Source organism: Oncorhynchus nerka, linkage group LG24 (assembly GCF_034236695.1).
Source record: "Oncorhynchus nerka isolate Pitt River linkage group LG24, Oner_Uvic_2.0, whole genome shotgun sequence".
Classification (NCBI taxonomy): Eukaryota; Metazoa; Chordata; class Actinopteri; order Salmoniformes; family Salmonidae; genus Oncorhynchus; species Oncorhynchus nerka.
The window spans coordinates 97535264-97552478 of record NC_088419.1 but is presented as its reverse complement, the minus strand read 5'-3'; the positions used below and the strand labels follow the sequence as shown (position 1 = coordinate 97552478).

The window sequence follows — 17215 nt, the reverse complement described above, 5'->3', positions numbered from 1 at the left end:
CTACATAAAGAGAGACACCACAACACTACATAAAGAGAGACACCACAACACTACATAAAGAGAGACACCACAACACTGAATAAAGAGAGACACCACAACACTACATAAAGAGAGACAACACAACACTACATAAAGAGAGACACCACAACACTACATAAAGAGAGACACCACAACACTACATAAAGAGAGACACCACAACACTGAATAAAGAGAGACACCACAACACTACATAAAGAGAGACAACACAACACTACATAAAGAGAGACACCACAACACTACATAAAGAGAGACACCACAACACTACAGGAAGAGAGACCTAAGACAACAACATAGCATGGTAGCAACACAACATGACAACAACATGGTAGCAACACAACATGTCAACAACATGGTAGCAACACAACATAACAACATGGTAGCAACACATGACAACAACATGGTAGCAACACAACATGACAACAACATGGTAGCAACACAACATAACAACATGGTAGAAACACAACATGACAACAACATGGTAGCAACACAACATGACAACAACATGGTAGCAACACAACATGACAACATGGTAGCAACACAACATGACAACAACATGGTAGCAACACAACATGACAACAACAAGGTAGCAACACAACATGGTAGAAACACAACATGACAACATGGTAGCAACACATGAAAACACAGCATGGTAGCAACACAACATGTCAACAACATGGTAGCAACACAACATAAAAACAACATGGTAGCAACACAACATAACAACAACATGGTAGCAACACAACATGTCAACAACATGGTAGCACACAACATGACAACAACATGGTAGCAACACAACATGACAACAACATGGTAGCAACACAACATAACAACATGGTAGAAACACAACATGACAACAACATGGTAGCAACACAACATGACAACAACATGGTAGCAACACAACATGACAACAACATGGTAGCAACACAACATGTCAACAACATGGTAGCAACACAACATGACAACAACATGGTAGCAACACAACATGACAACAACATGGTAGCAACACAACATAACAACATGGTAGAAACACAACATAACAACATGGTAGAAACACAACATGACAACAACATGGTAGCAACACAACATGACAACATGGTAGCAACACAACATGACAACATGGTAGAAACACAACATGACAACAACATGGTAGCAACACAACATGTCAACAACATGGTAGCAACACAACATGACAACAACATGGTAGCAACACAACATGACAACAACATGGTAGCAACACAACATGGTAGCAACACAACATGCTAGAAACACAACATGACAACAACATGGTAGCAACACAACATGACAACAACATGGTAGCAACACAACATGACAACAACATGGTAGCAACACAACATGACAACATGGTAGAAACACAACATGACAACAACATGGTTGCAACACAACATGACAACAACATGGTAGCAACACAACATGGTAGCAACACAACATAACAACATGGTAGAAACACAACATGACAACAACATGGTAGCAACACAACATGACAACATGGTAGAAACACAACATGACAACAACATGGTAGCAACACAACATGACAACAACATGGTAGCAACACAACATAACAACATGGTAGAAACACAACATGACAACAACATGGTAGCAACACAACATGACAACAACATGGTAGCAACACAACATGACAACAACATGGCAGCAACACAACATAACAACATGGCAGCAACACAACATAACAACATGGCAGCAACACAACATAACAACATGGTAGCAACACAACATAACAACATGGCAGCAACACAACATAACAACATGGCAGCAACATAACAACATGGTAGCAACACAACATAACAACAACATGGTAGCAGAACAAACCATGGTATAAACATTATTGGGCACAGACAACAGCACAAAGGGCAAGAAGGTGAGACAACAATACATCACACGAAGCAGCCACAACTGTCAATAAGCGTGTCCATGATTGAGTCTTGAATGAAGAAACGTAGATTAAATCATCGTCCAGTTTGAGTGTTTGTTGCAGCTCGTTCCAGTTGCTAGCTGCAGCGAACTGAAAAGAGGTGCGACTCAGGGATGTGTGTGCTTTGGGGACCTTTAACAGAATGTGACTGGCAGAACAGGTGTTGTATGTGGAGGATGAGGCCTGTAGTAGATATCTCAGATAGGGGGGAGTGAGGCCTAAGAGGGATTTATAAATAAGCATCAACCTGTGGGTCTTGCGACGGGTATACAGAGATGACCAGTTCACAGAGGAGTATAGAGTGCAGTGATGTGTCTTATAAGGAGCATTGGGGGCAAATCTGATGGCCGAATGAGAGCACCCTTACCTGCCGATCTATAAATTACTTCTCCGTAATCTAGCATGGGTAGGATGGTCATCTGAATCAGGGTTAGTTTGACAGCTGGGGTGAAAGAGGAGCGATTACGATAGAGGAAACCATGTCTAGATTTAACCTTAGCCTGTAGCTTTGATATGTGCTGAGAGAAGGACAGTGTACTGTCTAGCCATACTCCCAAGTACTTGTATGAGGTGACTACCTCAAGCTCTAAACCCTCAGAGGTAATAATCACACCTGTGGGGAGAGGGGCATTCTTCTTACCAAACCACATGACCTTTGCTTTGGAGGTGTTCAGAAAAAGGTTAAGGGCAGAGAAAGCTTGTTGGACACTAAGAAAGCTTTGTTGTAGAACGTTTAACACAAAATCCGGGGTGGGGCCAGCTGAGTATAAGACTGTATGATCTGTATATAAATGGATGAGAGAGCTTCCTACTGCCTGAGATATGTTGTTGATGTAAATTGAGAAGAGTGTGGGGCCTAGGATCAAGCCTTGGGGTACTCCCTTGGTGAGAGGCAGTGGCTGAGACAGCAGATGTTCTGACTTTATAAACTGCAGTCAGTTGATTATCAAAAGTGTTGGAAAAACTTGTCAACAAACAGAGCAAAATAGAACCATTCCTATAACAGTTACAATCAGCTTGATCTCCCCGTTTAAATCCCCATGGATGCCTTCGAAGCAATGGGAACCTCCCCAGAGAGGAGACAGGTTAAAAAGGTTAGAATTAGGCTTGGCGATGATGGGGGCAGCAAGAAGAAAGGATCTAAACCATCTGACCCAGATAATGGGGTTAAGTTTAAGGAGCTACCCTTAGCACCTCGGACTCAGTGACCGCGTGCAGGGAGACATTTTGTAGCGGGGAAATAGAGGGAGGAGCATCGGGGATAATAGACATAAGAAGGGGTGGGAGATGAGGAAATGTTGGACACGGGAAGCTGTGAGGAGGAGGGTTTATTCTCCAGGTCGTTAACCATTTTCCAGAACTTCTTGGGGTTAGACCCACAGAGACAGAACTGCTCCTTAAAGTAACTAACCTTGGCCTTCCAGATAGTCTTATTTCTAATTTGCCTGAACGAGAGCCAGTCAGCCTGAATATGCGTGTGCAGAGCGATTTGCCAAGAGCTGGAGTAACTCTATCAGATCATGGGCGAACCAGGGGCTGAACCTGTTTTAAATTCTTATTTTCTTTATGGGCACGTATTTGTTGACGATATCACTGAAAATATCAAAAAAAGAAGGTCCAAGCGTCTTCAACAGAGGGATCAAGCTGATTCTATACCATTTTACAGAGGCCAGTTCATGAAGGAAGCCTTGCTCATGAAAGTTTTTTTAGCAAGCGTCTATGACAAATCAGGACAGGTTGTTTCACTGAGCAGCCATTACAAACACAGGCTGTAAAACAGTGATCACTAAGGTCATTACAGAAAACACCAGACTGATACCGATCAGGATTATTTGTGAGGTTGAGGAGGAGTGAGGAGAGTAGATTTTTCTGGGTGTTTGGAGTCATACCTTGTGGGATTGGTAATAACCTGAGAAAGATTTAGGGAGTCCCATTGCTTTAGGACTTGGTCAGGTGATTTAAACATGTCCCAGTTTAGGTCACCAAGCAGGACAAATTCAGACTTAGTGCAAGGGGCCAGGAGAGAGCTCAGGGCAGGTAGGGTACAGGCTGATGATGGACAATAACACCCAGCAACAGTCAACAAAGAGTTATTTGAAAGTGTAATGCGTAAAACCAGCAAATCAAATTGTCTGGGGACAGACTTGATGGAAACAACCGAGCACTGAAGGTGTTCCTTGGTAAAGATTGCCACTCCACCACCTTTGATGATCTGTCTGGCTGAAAGATATTATAACCAGACAGGTCAACACCAGTGTTCAAAACATTCTTTCTTAACCACGTCTCAGTAATGACCAACACATCTGGATTGGAGCTGTGAACCCACACTTTCAATAGATTTTAGGTATAAAAAGCTTATAGTGTTAACGTGCAGAAAACCCAGGCTTTTACAAGCATGAAGCCGATATCAGAGCACAAATCAGAATTGGGGCTAGATAGGCCAGGGTGTACATGCACATTTCCAGATATAATCAGCAGAAATACAATTAGGGTATGGCAGAGGACAGGGAGAGCTATAACATTTGAATTTGCATTTGATGGCAACAAGATCACATTGTACAGCAATTTCATCACATGAATACAAAGCCGGCTGAGAGGATGGGAGGCCAAGAGTCTGTTTCACCAATAGAGAGTCAGAGTATCGAGTGTGGGAACAAACATAATCTGTCCCACGTTGGGTAAACAAGCAAGTTCATAGTTAACCAAGCAACCAGGAGTCATGAGGCAAAAAGCATAAAGATATAACGACTTGGGGATAGCCATTGTAAGTTCAGAGTCATTTGCCCCAACAGTATGTGTGTGCTGGAGGTGAGCGAAAGCTCGGGAGAGAGGGGGGAGTGTGGCGGGGGTACCTGTACCAGTCAGGGGGAGACAGGCCAGTGAACAGATTGCCAGGTGGGATCCAAGCAGCTGTGAAGCAAGCAACAGGAGTAGGAGGTCAGGGTCACACCTACTTGGGAGAAGCATTTTTTTCTCTCTGGAGGCAGATTCCTTGTGGAAAACCCCAGCTAACGTAGCTAGCAAGTCTTTGTACACCATCTTTTCCATGTGGAAAAGGAGATTGTTAGCTAGCTATATCTTTTCAGTTTCGGCGAATGGTCCTTTACGACTTCCTAACAAAGTTGTCCTGTGGCTGTTGTATTTTGGATATTCTGAGGATGATATCTGATGTGATCAAAGAAACAATGTTGCTGGTAAAGGATATGAGACACTGGAGTATTGCAACACGGACATGAATAATAGACTTCATATGAAAATCAATTCCCTATTTCTATTTACTAATCGACTATATCTTGTTAATACCTGTTGACTGCCAGAGCCATACTGAAATTGATCAGCTAACAAACATCCACCCAATCTGCTGCCAGTCAAGCTAGCTAGCTAAAGATAAATGGCTATAGCTAGCTAACAATCTATTGTTGTTACTTTTATTTAACTAGGCAAGTCAGAACAAATTCTTATTTACAATGATAGCCTACCAGCGAACAGTGGGTAAACTGCCTTGTTCAGGGACAGAACGACAGATTTTTACACCTTATTTGTGGAATATAATAATCTCCCAAACTCTCTAAAATGTGATGAGTTGGTGCCTCTAAGGCATTTCTGAAGAATGTGTTTGTTTTCTATAATTGTATAATTCGCTTTTTATGTATTGATGTGTATACTTTTTACATGCTCATCATTGATCTCAGAATGGCTCCCTGTCAATATAAAGGTTCAATAGAAAAAGTCTCTGGGTAAATACATTGCATTGTGAGACTAATGAGTCTTGTTGTCGGCCACCACCTCAGATATATCCTCGGGCCGGACTGACTTGACTGTTGACTCTATGTTGGTGATCCTCTGTTTGATCTTGCTCTGGCTGGATGTGAACTCAGCCATGATCTTGGCCAACTTAGTCTTGATGATTTCAATATTACTATCCAACCTTTGGATCTTTTCCTCCATGTCCTTAGGGTCGGCGCCCGCGTTAGCGACGTCCTCATCGATCATGTTGTCTTTCATCAGCATAGCCTTTCCCTTTTCTTCCAGAGCCTTCTTGGCGTCGGGGTACTCAGTGAGGGACTCCATGAGATCGTCTTTCGACAGGGCGAAGAGGTCAGAGTAACCTATGCTCCTGATGTTGGCCGTTCTCCTGTTGCCAGCCTTGGAACCCTTGATGCCCAGGATACTGATCTCTCCGAAGTACGCTCCATCGCTGAGCACCACGAACTGTGTCACCCCGTCGTCTGCCACCACAGCCAGCTTCCCTTCCTTAATGATGTACATCTCTCTGCCGATGTCTCCCTTCTTACAGATGTAATCTCCTGGGGAGAACACCTGAGGCTGCAGCTTCAGTACCAACTCAATCAGAAGACCAGCTTCACAGTCCTGGAAGATACGCACCTTCTTCAGGGTGTCCAGATGGACGTTGATGGCGATCTCGGCCTTCAGCTTGTCTGGCAGGTTCTTCAGGACCTCCTTCTCATCGCAGGTCTTCTTTTCCGTCCAGAGGTAGTCGAACCACTTGATGACCCTGACCTCCAGATCCTTGGAGACCTTACGGAACTGCATGTATTGCTTGATGGAGTCGATCTTAGCCTGGAATTCCGCACGGGTTTTGTTCATGTTGGAGATCATGGCACCAACGTTACCAACGATGGTGGCGAAAATCAGCACACCGATGAGGAAGTCGACGACCACAAAGAGGTACTCGAAGTCTCTAACTGGTGGCGGGGTTTCTCCGATGGTGGTCAGGGTCAGGGTCGACCAATAGAGACAGTAGATGTACTTCCTGGCAAGGCGGCCGTGCTCAGGATGACTGATGTTTGGGTACACCCAGGTGTCGGACCCGAACCCGATGGTCTTGGAGATGGCGAAGAAGATGCAGGCGTTCCAGTGGATGATGATCAGGATGTAAAGTACCAGGTTACTGATTCGGAAAACGTTGGGGAAGCTGGTTCTGGTTTCAGTGCGGTCGAAGAACTCAAAGAGACGGTTCATCTTTGCGAGTCGGTTCAGTCGGAGCTCGGGGTAGTTTAAACCCACTTTCAGAAACAGAAGGTCTGTGGGTATCATTGAAATCATGTCCCATTTGAACTGTGGCGTTGATTTGTATTTGTCTCTAAGCTTCTTGTCGTCTTTCACAAGCAGTCCCTGTTCCAGAAAACCTGTTGAAATAATTCAAGAGAAATTAGTGATACCAAATAAGGGACAGTTCTACATTTACTGGGGGGGGGGTGCTAAAATAGGGGAGGGTTGTCTAACTTTACTTTTTGCTTTCGGGAGGGTTGTGCTTTTTTTATTGGGCACAGGGGAGGGTAGTGAAATTTCTCCCTGATTTAAATTCCCTCTTTTGCAGGTTTTACTATATCATTTCTTCCATCCTAGCCAAATTGTCTCATCTGCTTGCATGCGCACCTCCCCTATAATCAAGGTGTTTTGGTCTATTCCTTATGCACTGTGCTTTTTCTGCACTCTAACTTGTACTATATACGACAGGTCAATATAGTCTACCAATCTAACTGTCTATTCTGCCTTCTATCCACCATCCATAGTGGTAGGTGGATCGTTTGTACAGATCTGCAATAGGCGAACTAGCAATCATACCACACATAAAAGCATTCAAAGCTGCATCAATTTTCAATATGAATCCACAAGAACCAATAGGAATAGCTGATAGGCAGAGGAGAAGCCAGGTGCATCATTGCGTATGAAAGAACAGTGAAGACAATAGGACACGCTGTTCAAAAAACTCCCCTATTTATCTTGTTAAGGGACAATACAATGATCCTGCCAAGACTAGCCTACAATACCACAAGGCAATGAATAACTGCATTATTGTTTTCTAATGAGTACAACATTCTACTCTAGGCTGTAAACTGCAGTGAAAATGACATTTGAATAATGGCGCAAAAGCCCTGTGATTTGAATGTTTCATTCCATTCGGATCAGTAGTGGGTCTACTCTCCACAGTTGATGAGGATCAGTAGTGGGTCTACTCTGGACAGTTTATAAGGATCAGTAGTGGGTCTACTCTGGACAGTTGATAAGGATCAGTAGTGGGTCTACTCTCCACAGTTGATGAGGATCAGTAGTGGGTCTACTCTGGACAGTTTATAAGGATCAGTAGTGGGTCTACTCTGGACAGTTGATAAGGATCAGTAGTGGGTCCCACTGCTGGCTTGCTTCTGTAGCCAGGCAGGGTTGGTCCTGGTCAGTCCCTGGATGGGAGACCAGATACTGCTGGAAGTGTTGTTGGAGGGCCAGTAGGAGGCACTCTTTCTTCTGGTCCCAAAAAATATCCCAATTCCCCACAGCAGTGATTGGGGACATTGCCCTGCGTAGGTTGTTGTCTTAAAGATCCCATGGCACTTATTGTAAGAGTAGGGGTGTTTACTCTGCTGTCATGGCTAAATTCCTAATCTTGCCTTCATAGCATCATGGTCACCTAATCATCCCCAGCTTACAATTGGCTCATTTATCTCCCCTGTAACTATTACTCTGTCCAGTGTCTGTGTTCTTTTGCCCATCTTAATCTTTTCTTTTTATTGGCCAATCTGAGATATGGCTTTTTCTTTGCAACTCTGCCTAGAAGGCCAGCATCCCGGAGTCGCCTCTTCACTGTTGACATTGAGACTGGTGTTATGCGGGTACTATTTAATGAAGCTGCCAGTTGAGGACTTGTGAGGTGTCTGTTTCTCAAACCAGACACTCTAATGTACTTGCCATCGTGCTCAGTTGTGCACCGGGGCCTCCCACTCCTCTTTCTATTCTGGTTAGAGCCAGTTTGCGCTGTTCTGTGTAGGGAGTAGTACATAGCGTTGTAAGAGATCTTCAGTTTCTTGGCAACTACTCGCATGGAATAGCCTTAATTTCTTAGAACAAGAATAGACTGACAAGTTTCAGAAGAATGTCCTTTGTTTCTGGTCATTTTGAGCCTGTAATCAAACCCTCAAATGCTGATGCTCCAGATACTCAACTAGTTTGAAGAAGGCCAGTTTTATGGATTCTTTAATGAGCTCAACAGTTTTCAGCTGTGCTAACATAATTGCAAAAGGGGTTTCTAATGATCAATTAGCCTTTTAAAATTATAAACTTGGATTAGCTAACACAACGTGCCATTGGAACACGGGAGTGATGGTTGCTGATAATGGTCCTCTGTACGTCTATGTAGACATTCCATTAAAAGAAATCAGCCGTTTCTCATTACAATAGTCATTTCCAACATTAACAATGTCTACACTGATCAATTTTATGTTCTTTTAATGGACAAAGAAATGTGCTTTTCTTTCAAAAACTAGGCCATTTCAAAGTGACCCCAAACTTTTGGTATTCACATCTAAAAGAATTACCACAAAATTACCACAATCAATTTCAATAGAAAGTTAGTAAAAATAGAAAAGATTCTGCAACCATGGAGAGGTAAATACTTGTCTGTTTATTGAAAATCATATCGACGAACTCTTTGGTCCTTATCACAGTTTACCTACTTACAAATGGCGCTAAGCGAGACAAAATTAAACATCCTATTAATATAATGGACATGAGTTAGGGGGGCTAAAACTATTAAATATTAAAGCTTTAAACCTCTCACTAAAAGCTTCACTCATACATCATTTATACTGAACCCCAAAATGGTTCTCCAGTGGATTAAAAAAGGCTCATCCTTTAAATGGCTTTTTGCCTTTATACAGCTTCTCATTTCCCACTAATTGAAAAGGACATTTTGTTTAAAGTATCGCCCATTCTTAAACAATACAATTTCACTTTTATCCTCCAGAAAAGATAGAACAAATATTACAACAAATGTCATGGTTAAACTCAAATATACTGATAAAAAAAAAAAAAAACATTCTTTATGTATTATTATTATTTTTTAATTGTATTATATTTATTTAGTGATTTTTTTTTTCCTTTTTTTAATTTGACCTTTATTTAACCAGGTAGGCCAGTTGAGATCACCTTTATTTAACCAGGTAGGCCAGTTGAGAACACCTTTATTTAACCAGGTAGGCCAGTTGAGAACACCTTTATTTAACCAGGTAGGCCAGTTGAGAACACCTTTATTTAACCAGGTAGACCAGTTGAGAACACCTTTATTTAACCAGTTAGGCCAGTTGAGAACACCTTTATTTAACCAGGGAGGCCAGTTGAGAACACCTTTATTTAACCAGGTAGGCCAGTTGAGAACACCTTTATTTAACCAGTTAGGCCAGTTGAGAACACCTTTATTTAACCAGGTAGGCCAGTTGAGAACACCTTTATTTAACCAGGGAGGCCAGTTGAGAACACCTTTATTTAACCAGGTAGGCCAGTTGAGAACACCTTTATTTAACCAGGGAGGCCAGTTGAGAACACCTTTATTTAACCAGGTAGGCTAGTTGAGAACACCTTTATTTAACCAGGTAGGCTAGTTGAGAACACCTTTATTTAACCAGGTAGGCCAGTTGAGAACACCTTTATTTAACCAGGTAGGCCAGTTGAGAACACCTTTATTTAACCAGGTAGGCCAGTTGAGAACACCTTTATTTAACCAGGTAGGCCAGTTGAGAACACCTTTATTTAACCAGGTAGGCCAGTTGAGAACACCTTTATTTAACCAGGTAGGCTAGTTGAGAACACCTTTATTTAACCAGGTTGACTAGTTGAGAACACCTTTATTTAACCAGGTAGACTAGTTGAGAACACCTTTATTTAACCAGGTAGGCCAGTTGAGAACACCTTTATTTAACCAGGTAGGCCAGTTGAGAACACCTTTATTTAACCAGGTAGGCCAGTTGAGAACACCTTTATTTAACCAGGTAGGCCAGTTGAGAACACCTTTATTTAACCAGGTAGGCCAGTTGAGAACACCTTTATTTAACCAGGTAGGCCAGTTGAGAACACCTTTATTTAACCAGGTAGGCCAGTTGAGATCACCTTTATTTAACCAGGTAGGCCAGTTGAGAACACCTTTATTTAACCAGGTAGGCCAGTTGAGAACACCTTTATTTAACCAGGTAGGCCAGTTGAGAACACCTTTATTTAACCAGGTAGACCAGTTGAGAACACCTTTATTTAACCAGGTAGGCCAGTTGAGAACACCTTTATTTAACCAGTTAGGCCAGTTGAGAACACCTTTATTTAACCAGGTAGGCCAGTTGAGAACACCTTTATTTAACCAGGGAGGCCAGTTGAGAACACCTTTATTTAACCAGGTAGGCTAGTTGAGAACACCTTTATTTAACCAGGTAGGCTAGTTGAGAACACCTTTATTTAACCAGGTAGGCCAGTTGAGAACACCTTTATTTAACCAGGTAGGCCAGTTGAGAACACCTTTATTTAACCAGGTAGGCCAGTTGAGAACACCTTTATTTAACCAGGTAGGCCAGTTGAGAACACCTTTATTTAACCAGGTAGGCCAGTTGAGAACACCTTTATTTAACCAGGTAGGCTAGTTGAGAACACCTTTATTTAACCAGGTTGACTAGTTGAGAACACCTTTATTTAACCAGGTAGACTAGTTGAGAACACCTTTATTTAACCAGGTAGGCCAGTTGAGAACACCTTTATTTAACCAGGTAGGCCAGTTGAGAACACCTTTATTTAACCAGGTAGGCCAGTTGAGAACACCTTTATTTAACCAGGTAGACTAGTTGAGAACACCTTTATTTAACCAGGTAGGCCAGTTGAGAACACCTTTATTTAACCAGGTAGGCCAGTTGAGAACACCTTTATTTAACCAGGTAGGCCAGTTGAGAACACCTTTATTTAACCAGTTAGGCCAGTTGAGAACACCTTTATTTAACCAGGTAGGCTAGTTGAGAACACCTTTATTTAACCAGGTAGGCCAGTTGAGAACACCTTTATTTAACCAGGTAGGCTAGTTGAGAACACCTTTATTTAACCAGGTGGGCTAGTTGAGAACACCTTTATTTAACCAGGTTGACTAGTTGAGAACACCTTTATTTAACCAGGTTGACTAGTTGAGAACACCTTTATTTAACCAGGTTGACTAGTTGAGAACACCTTTATTTAACCAGTTAGGCCAGTTGAGAACACCTTTATTTAACCAGTTAGGCCAGTTGAGAACACCTTTATTTAACCAGGTTGACTAGTTGAGAACACCTTTATTTAACCAGGTTGACTAGTTGAGAACACCTTTATTTAACCAGGTTGACTAGTTGAGAACACCTTTATTTAACCAGGTTGACTAGTTGAGAACACCTTTATTTAACCAGGTTGACTAGTTGAGAACACCTTTATTTAACCAGGTTGACTAGTTGAGAACACCTTTATTTAACCAGGTAGACTAGTTGAGAACACCTTTATTTAACCAGGTTGACTAGTTGAGAACACCTTTATTTAACCAGGTAGGCTAGTTGAGAACACCTTTATTTAACCCGGTAGACTAGTTGAGAACACCTTTATTTAACCAGGTTGACTAGTTGAGAACACCTTTATTTAACCAGGTAGGCTAGTTGAGAACACCTTTATTTAACCAGGTTGACTAGTTGAGAACACCTTTATTTAACCAGGTAGGCTAGTTGAGAACACCTTTATTTAACCAGGTAGGCCAGTTGAGAACACCTTTATTTAACCAGGTAGGCTAGTTGAGAACACCTTTATTTAACCAGGTAGACTAGTTGAGAACACCTTTATTTAACTAGGTAGACCAGTTGAGAACACCTTTATTTAACCAGGTAGGCCAGTTGAGAACACCTTTATTTAACCAGGTAGACTAGTTGAGAACACCTTTATTTAACCAGGTAGACTAGTTGAGAACACCTTTATTTAACCAGGTAGGCCAGTTGAGAACACCTTTATTTAACCAGGTAGGCCAGTTGAGAACACCTTTATTTAACCAGGTAGACTAGTTGAGAACACCTTTATTTAACCAGGTAGGCTAGTTGAGAACACCTTTATTTAACCAGGTAGACTAGTTGAGAACACCTTTATTTAACCAGGTAGGCTAGTTGAGAACACCTTTATTTAACCAGGTAGGCCAGTTGAGAACACCTTTATTTAACCAGGTAGACTAGTTGAGAACACCTTTATTTAACCAGGTAGGCCAGTTGAGATCACCTTTATTTAACCAGGTAGGCCAGTTGAGAACAAGTTCTCATTTACAACTGCGACCTGGCCAAGATAAAGCAAAGCAGTGCGACACAAACAACAACACAGAGTTCCACATAAACAAACGTACAGTCAATAACACAATAGAAAAATATATGTACAGTGTGTACAAATGTAGAAGAGTAGGGAGGTAAGGCAATAAATAGGCCTAAGTGGCAAAATTATTACAATTTAGCAGATTAACACTGGAACGATAGATGTGCAGATGATGATGTGCAAGTAGAGATACTGGGGTGCAAAAGAGCAAGAGGACAAAATGGGGATGAGGTAGTTGGGTGTGCCATTTACAGATTGGCTGTGTACAGGCTGGTCTGACAGCTGATGCTTAAAGTTCGAGAGGGAGATATAAGACTCCAGCTTCAGTGATTTTTGAAATCCGATCTAGTCACTGGCAGCAGAGAACTGGAAGGAAAGGCGGCCAAAGGAAGTGTTGGCTTTGGGGATGACCAGTGAGATATACCTGCTGGAGCACATGCTATGGGTGGGTGCTGCTATGGCTATGGTGACCAGTGAACTGAGATAAGGCGGGGCTTTACCGAGCTTTACCGGGCTTTACCGAGCAAAGACTTCTCGATTACCTTGAACCAGTGGGTTTGGCGACGAATATGTAGTGTGGGCCAGCCAATGAGAGCGTACAGGTCGCAGTGGTGGGTAGTATATGGGACTTTGGTGACAAAACGGATGGCACTGTGATAGACTACATCCAGTTTGCTGAGTAGAGTGTTTGGAGCTATTTTGTAAACGACATCGCCAAAATCAAGGATCGGTAGGATGGTCAGTTTTACGAGGGTATGTTTTGCTAACGTTACTTTGCTTCCTGCCAACTTTACGGTTTTAACTTTTTAATGACCGCTTTATATTTTCATTTGTTTCCCTTCCCTACTCTGGACCCCCTTCAGGGTCTCTAAGCCTTCAAGCTGCATACTGGACTCTATTCCAACTAAACTACTGAAAGAGCTGCTTCCTGTGCTTGGCCCTCCTATGTTGAACATCAAGCTGCATACTGGACCCTATTCCAACTAAACTACTGAAAGAGCTGCTTCCTGTGCTTGGCCCTCCTATGTTGAACATCAAGCTGCATACTGGACCCTATTCCAACTAAACTACTGAAAGAGCTGCTTCCTGTGCTTGGCCCTCCTATGTTGAACATCAAGCTGCATACTGGACCCTATTCCAACTAAACTACTGAAAGAGCTGCTTCCTGTGCTTGGCCCTCCTATGTTGAACATCAAGCTGCATACTGGACCCTATTCCAACTAAACTACTGAAAGAGCTGCTTCCTGTGCTTGGCCCTCCTATGTTGAACATAATAAACGGCTCCCTATCCACCGGACGTGTACCAAACTCACTAAAAGTGGCAGCAATAATAATAAAGCCTCTCTTGAAAAAGCCAAACCATGACCCAGAAAATATAAAAAACTAATCGGCCCATATCGAATCTCCCATTCCCCTCAAAAGGTTTTGAAAAGGCTGTTGCGTAGCAACTCACTGCCTTCCTGAAGACAAACAATGTATATGAAGCGCTTCAGTCTGGTTTTAGACCCCATCATAGCACTGAGACGGCACTTGTGATGGTGGTAAATGACCTTTTAATGGTATTAGACCGAGGCTCTGCATCTGTCCTCGTGCTCCTAGACCTTAGTGCTGCTTTTGATACCATCGATCACCACATTCTTTTGGAGAGATTGGAAACCCAAATTGGTCGACACGGACAAGTTCTGGCCTGGTTTAGATCTTATCTGTCAGAAAGATATCAGTTTGTCTCTGTATATGGTTTGTCCTCTGACAAATCAACTGTAAATGTTGGTGTTCCTCAAGGTTCCGTTTTAGGACCACTATTGTTATCACTATATATTTTACTTCTTGGTGATGTCATTCGGAAACATAATGTAAAATGCTCTACTTTTAAACTCGGGCAAAACAGAGATGCTTGTTCTAGGTCCCAAGAAACAAAGAGATCTTCTGTTGAATCTGACAATTCATCTTGATGTCGTCTCAAATAAAACTGTATCGTCGGACGGGTCACAGTGTCTCCTGACCCCTCCTAAAAGCATTTACTCTGGACCCTGATCTCTCTTTTGACGAATATATCAAGACTGTTTCAAGGACAGTTTTTTTCCATCTACGTAACATTGCAAAATTAGAAACCTTCTGTCCAGAAATGATGAAGAAAAGTTCATCCATGCTTTTGTCACTTCTAGATTAGACTACTGCAATGCTCTACTTTCCGGATACCCGGACAAAGCACTAAATAAACTTCAGTTAGTGCTAAATACGGCTGCTAGAATCTTGACTAGAACCAAAAACTGTGATCATATTACTCCAGTGCTAGCCTCTCTACACTGGCTTCCTGTTAAGGCAAGGGCTGATTTCAAGGTTTTACTGCTTACCTACAAAGCATTACATGGGCTTGCTCCGACCTATCTTTTTGTTTTGGTCCTGCCAAACATACCTACCTACCAACCTGCCCCGGTTGGCGCTTCCCCTCCCTTGGGTTCGTGCCGTGGGGGAGATCTTCCTAGTCAATTCTCGGCCTTGTCTCAGGATAGTAAGTTGGTGGTTGAAGATATCCCTCTAGTGATGTGGGGGCTGTGCTTTGGCAAAGCGGGTGGGGTTATATCCTGCCTGTTTGGCCCTGTCCGGGGGTATCGTCGGACGGGTCACAGTGTCTCCCGACCCCTCCTGTCTCAGCCTTCAGTATTTATGCTGCAGTAGTTTATGTGTCGGAGTGCTAGGGTCAGTCTGTTATATCTGGAGTACTTCTCCTGTCTTATCTGGTGTCCTGTGAAATTTTAAGTATGCTCCCTCTAATTCTCTCTCTCCCTCACATCCCGGAGGACCTGAGCCCTGGGACCATGCCTCACAACGACCTGGCCTGATGACTTGCTGTCCCCAGTCCACCTGGACTTGCTGTTGCTCCAGTTTCAACTGTTCTGCCTGCGGCTATGGAACCCTGACCTGTTCACCTGGCTGTGCTGCTGCTCCAGTTTCAACTGTTCTGCCTGCGGCTATGGAACCCTGACCTGTTCACCTGGCTGTGCTGCTGCTCCAGTTTCAACTGTTCTGCCTGCGGCTATGGAACCCTGACCTGTTCACCGGACGTGCTACCTGTCCCAGACCTGCTGTTTTCAACTCTCTCTCTCTCTAACGCACCTGCTGTCTCTAACTCTGAATGCTGCTGAGGTGCTGACCTGTTGCACCCTCTACAACCACTGTGATTATTATTATTTGACCCTGCAGGTCATCTATGAACGTTTAAACATCTTGGCCATGTTCTGTTATAATCTCCACCCGGCACAGCCAGAAGAGGACTGGCCACCCCTCATAGCCTGGTTCCTCTCTAGGTTTCTTCCTAGGTTCTGGCCTTTCTATGGAGTTTTTCCTAACCACCGTGCTTCTACATCTGCATTACTTGCTGTGTGGGGTTTTAGGCTGGGTATCTGTGTAGCACTTTGTGACATCGGCTGATGTAAAAAGGGCTTTATAAATTAATGTGATTGAATTTGGTTGATATAATCTGTCCTGTGTTCTAGTCTTTACCTATACAATGAATTCATAAAGTATTCAGACCCCTTGACTTTTTCCACATTTTGTTACGTCACAGCCTTATTCTAAAATGGATTAAAACAAATAATCTCCCTCATCAATCTACACAAAATACCCCATAATGACATCACAATACCCCATAATGACATCACAATACCCCATAATGACAAAGCAAAAACGGGTTTTTAGAAAATGTACCTTTTACTCAGTACTTTGTTGAAGCACCTTTGGCAGCGATTACAGCCTTGAGTCTTCTTGGGTATGACGCTAAAAGTTTGGCACACCTGTATTTGGGGAGTTTCTCCCATTCTTCTCTGCAGATCCTCTCAAGCTCTGTCGGGTTGGATGTGGAGCGTCGCTGCACAGCTATTTTCAGTTTTCTCCAGAGATGTTCGATCGGGTTCAAGTCCGGGCTCTGGCTGGGCCACTCAAGGACATTCAGAAACACATCCTGAAGCCACTCCTGCATTGTCTTGGCTGTGTGCTTAGGGTCGTTGTCCTGTTGGAACGTGAACCTTCGCCCGTGTCTGAGGTCCTGAGCGCTCTGGAGCAGGTTTTCATCAAGGATCTCTTTTTACTTTG

At 42.8% G+C, this 17215-nt stretch overlaps 1 protein-coding gene across 1 annotated transcript in view; it reads right to left on the bottom strand.

Annotated features, from left to right (window-relative positions):
* Positions 1-5749: 5749 nt before the first annotated feature.
* LOC115123320 (cyclic nucleotide-gated cation channel alpha-3-like) overlaps positions 5750-17215 on the bottom strand; it is a 29160-nt gene continuing 17694 nt past the window's right edge. The window contains exon 6 of the mRNA XM_065008533.1: positions 5750-7140. Within this exon, the coding sequence (XP_064864605.1) occupies positions 5750-7140 (1391 nt within the window). The remainder of the gene's footprint in view (positions 7141-17215) is intronic.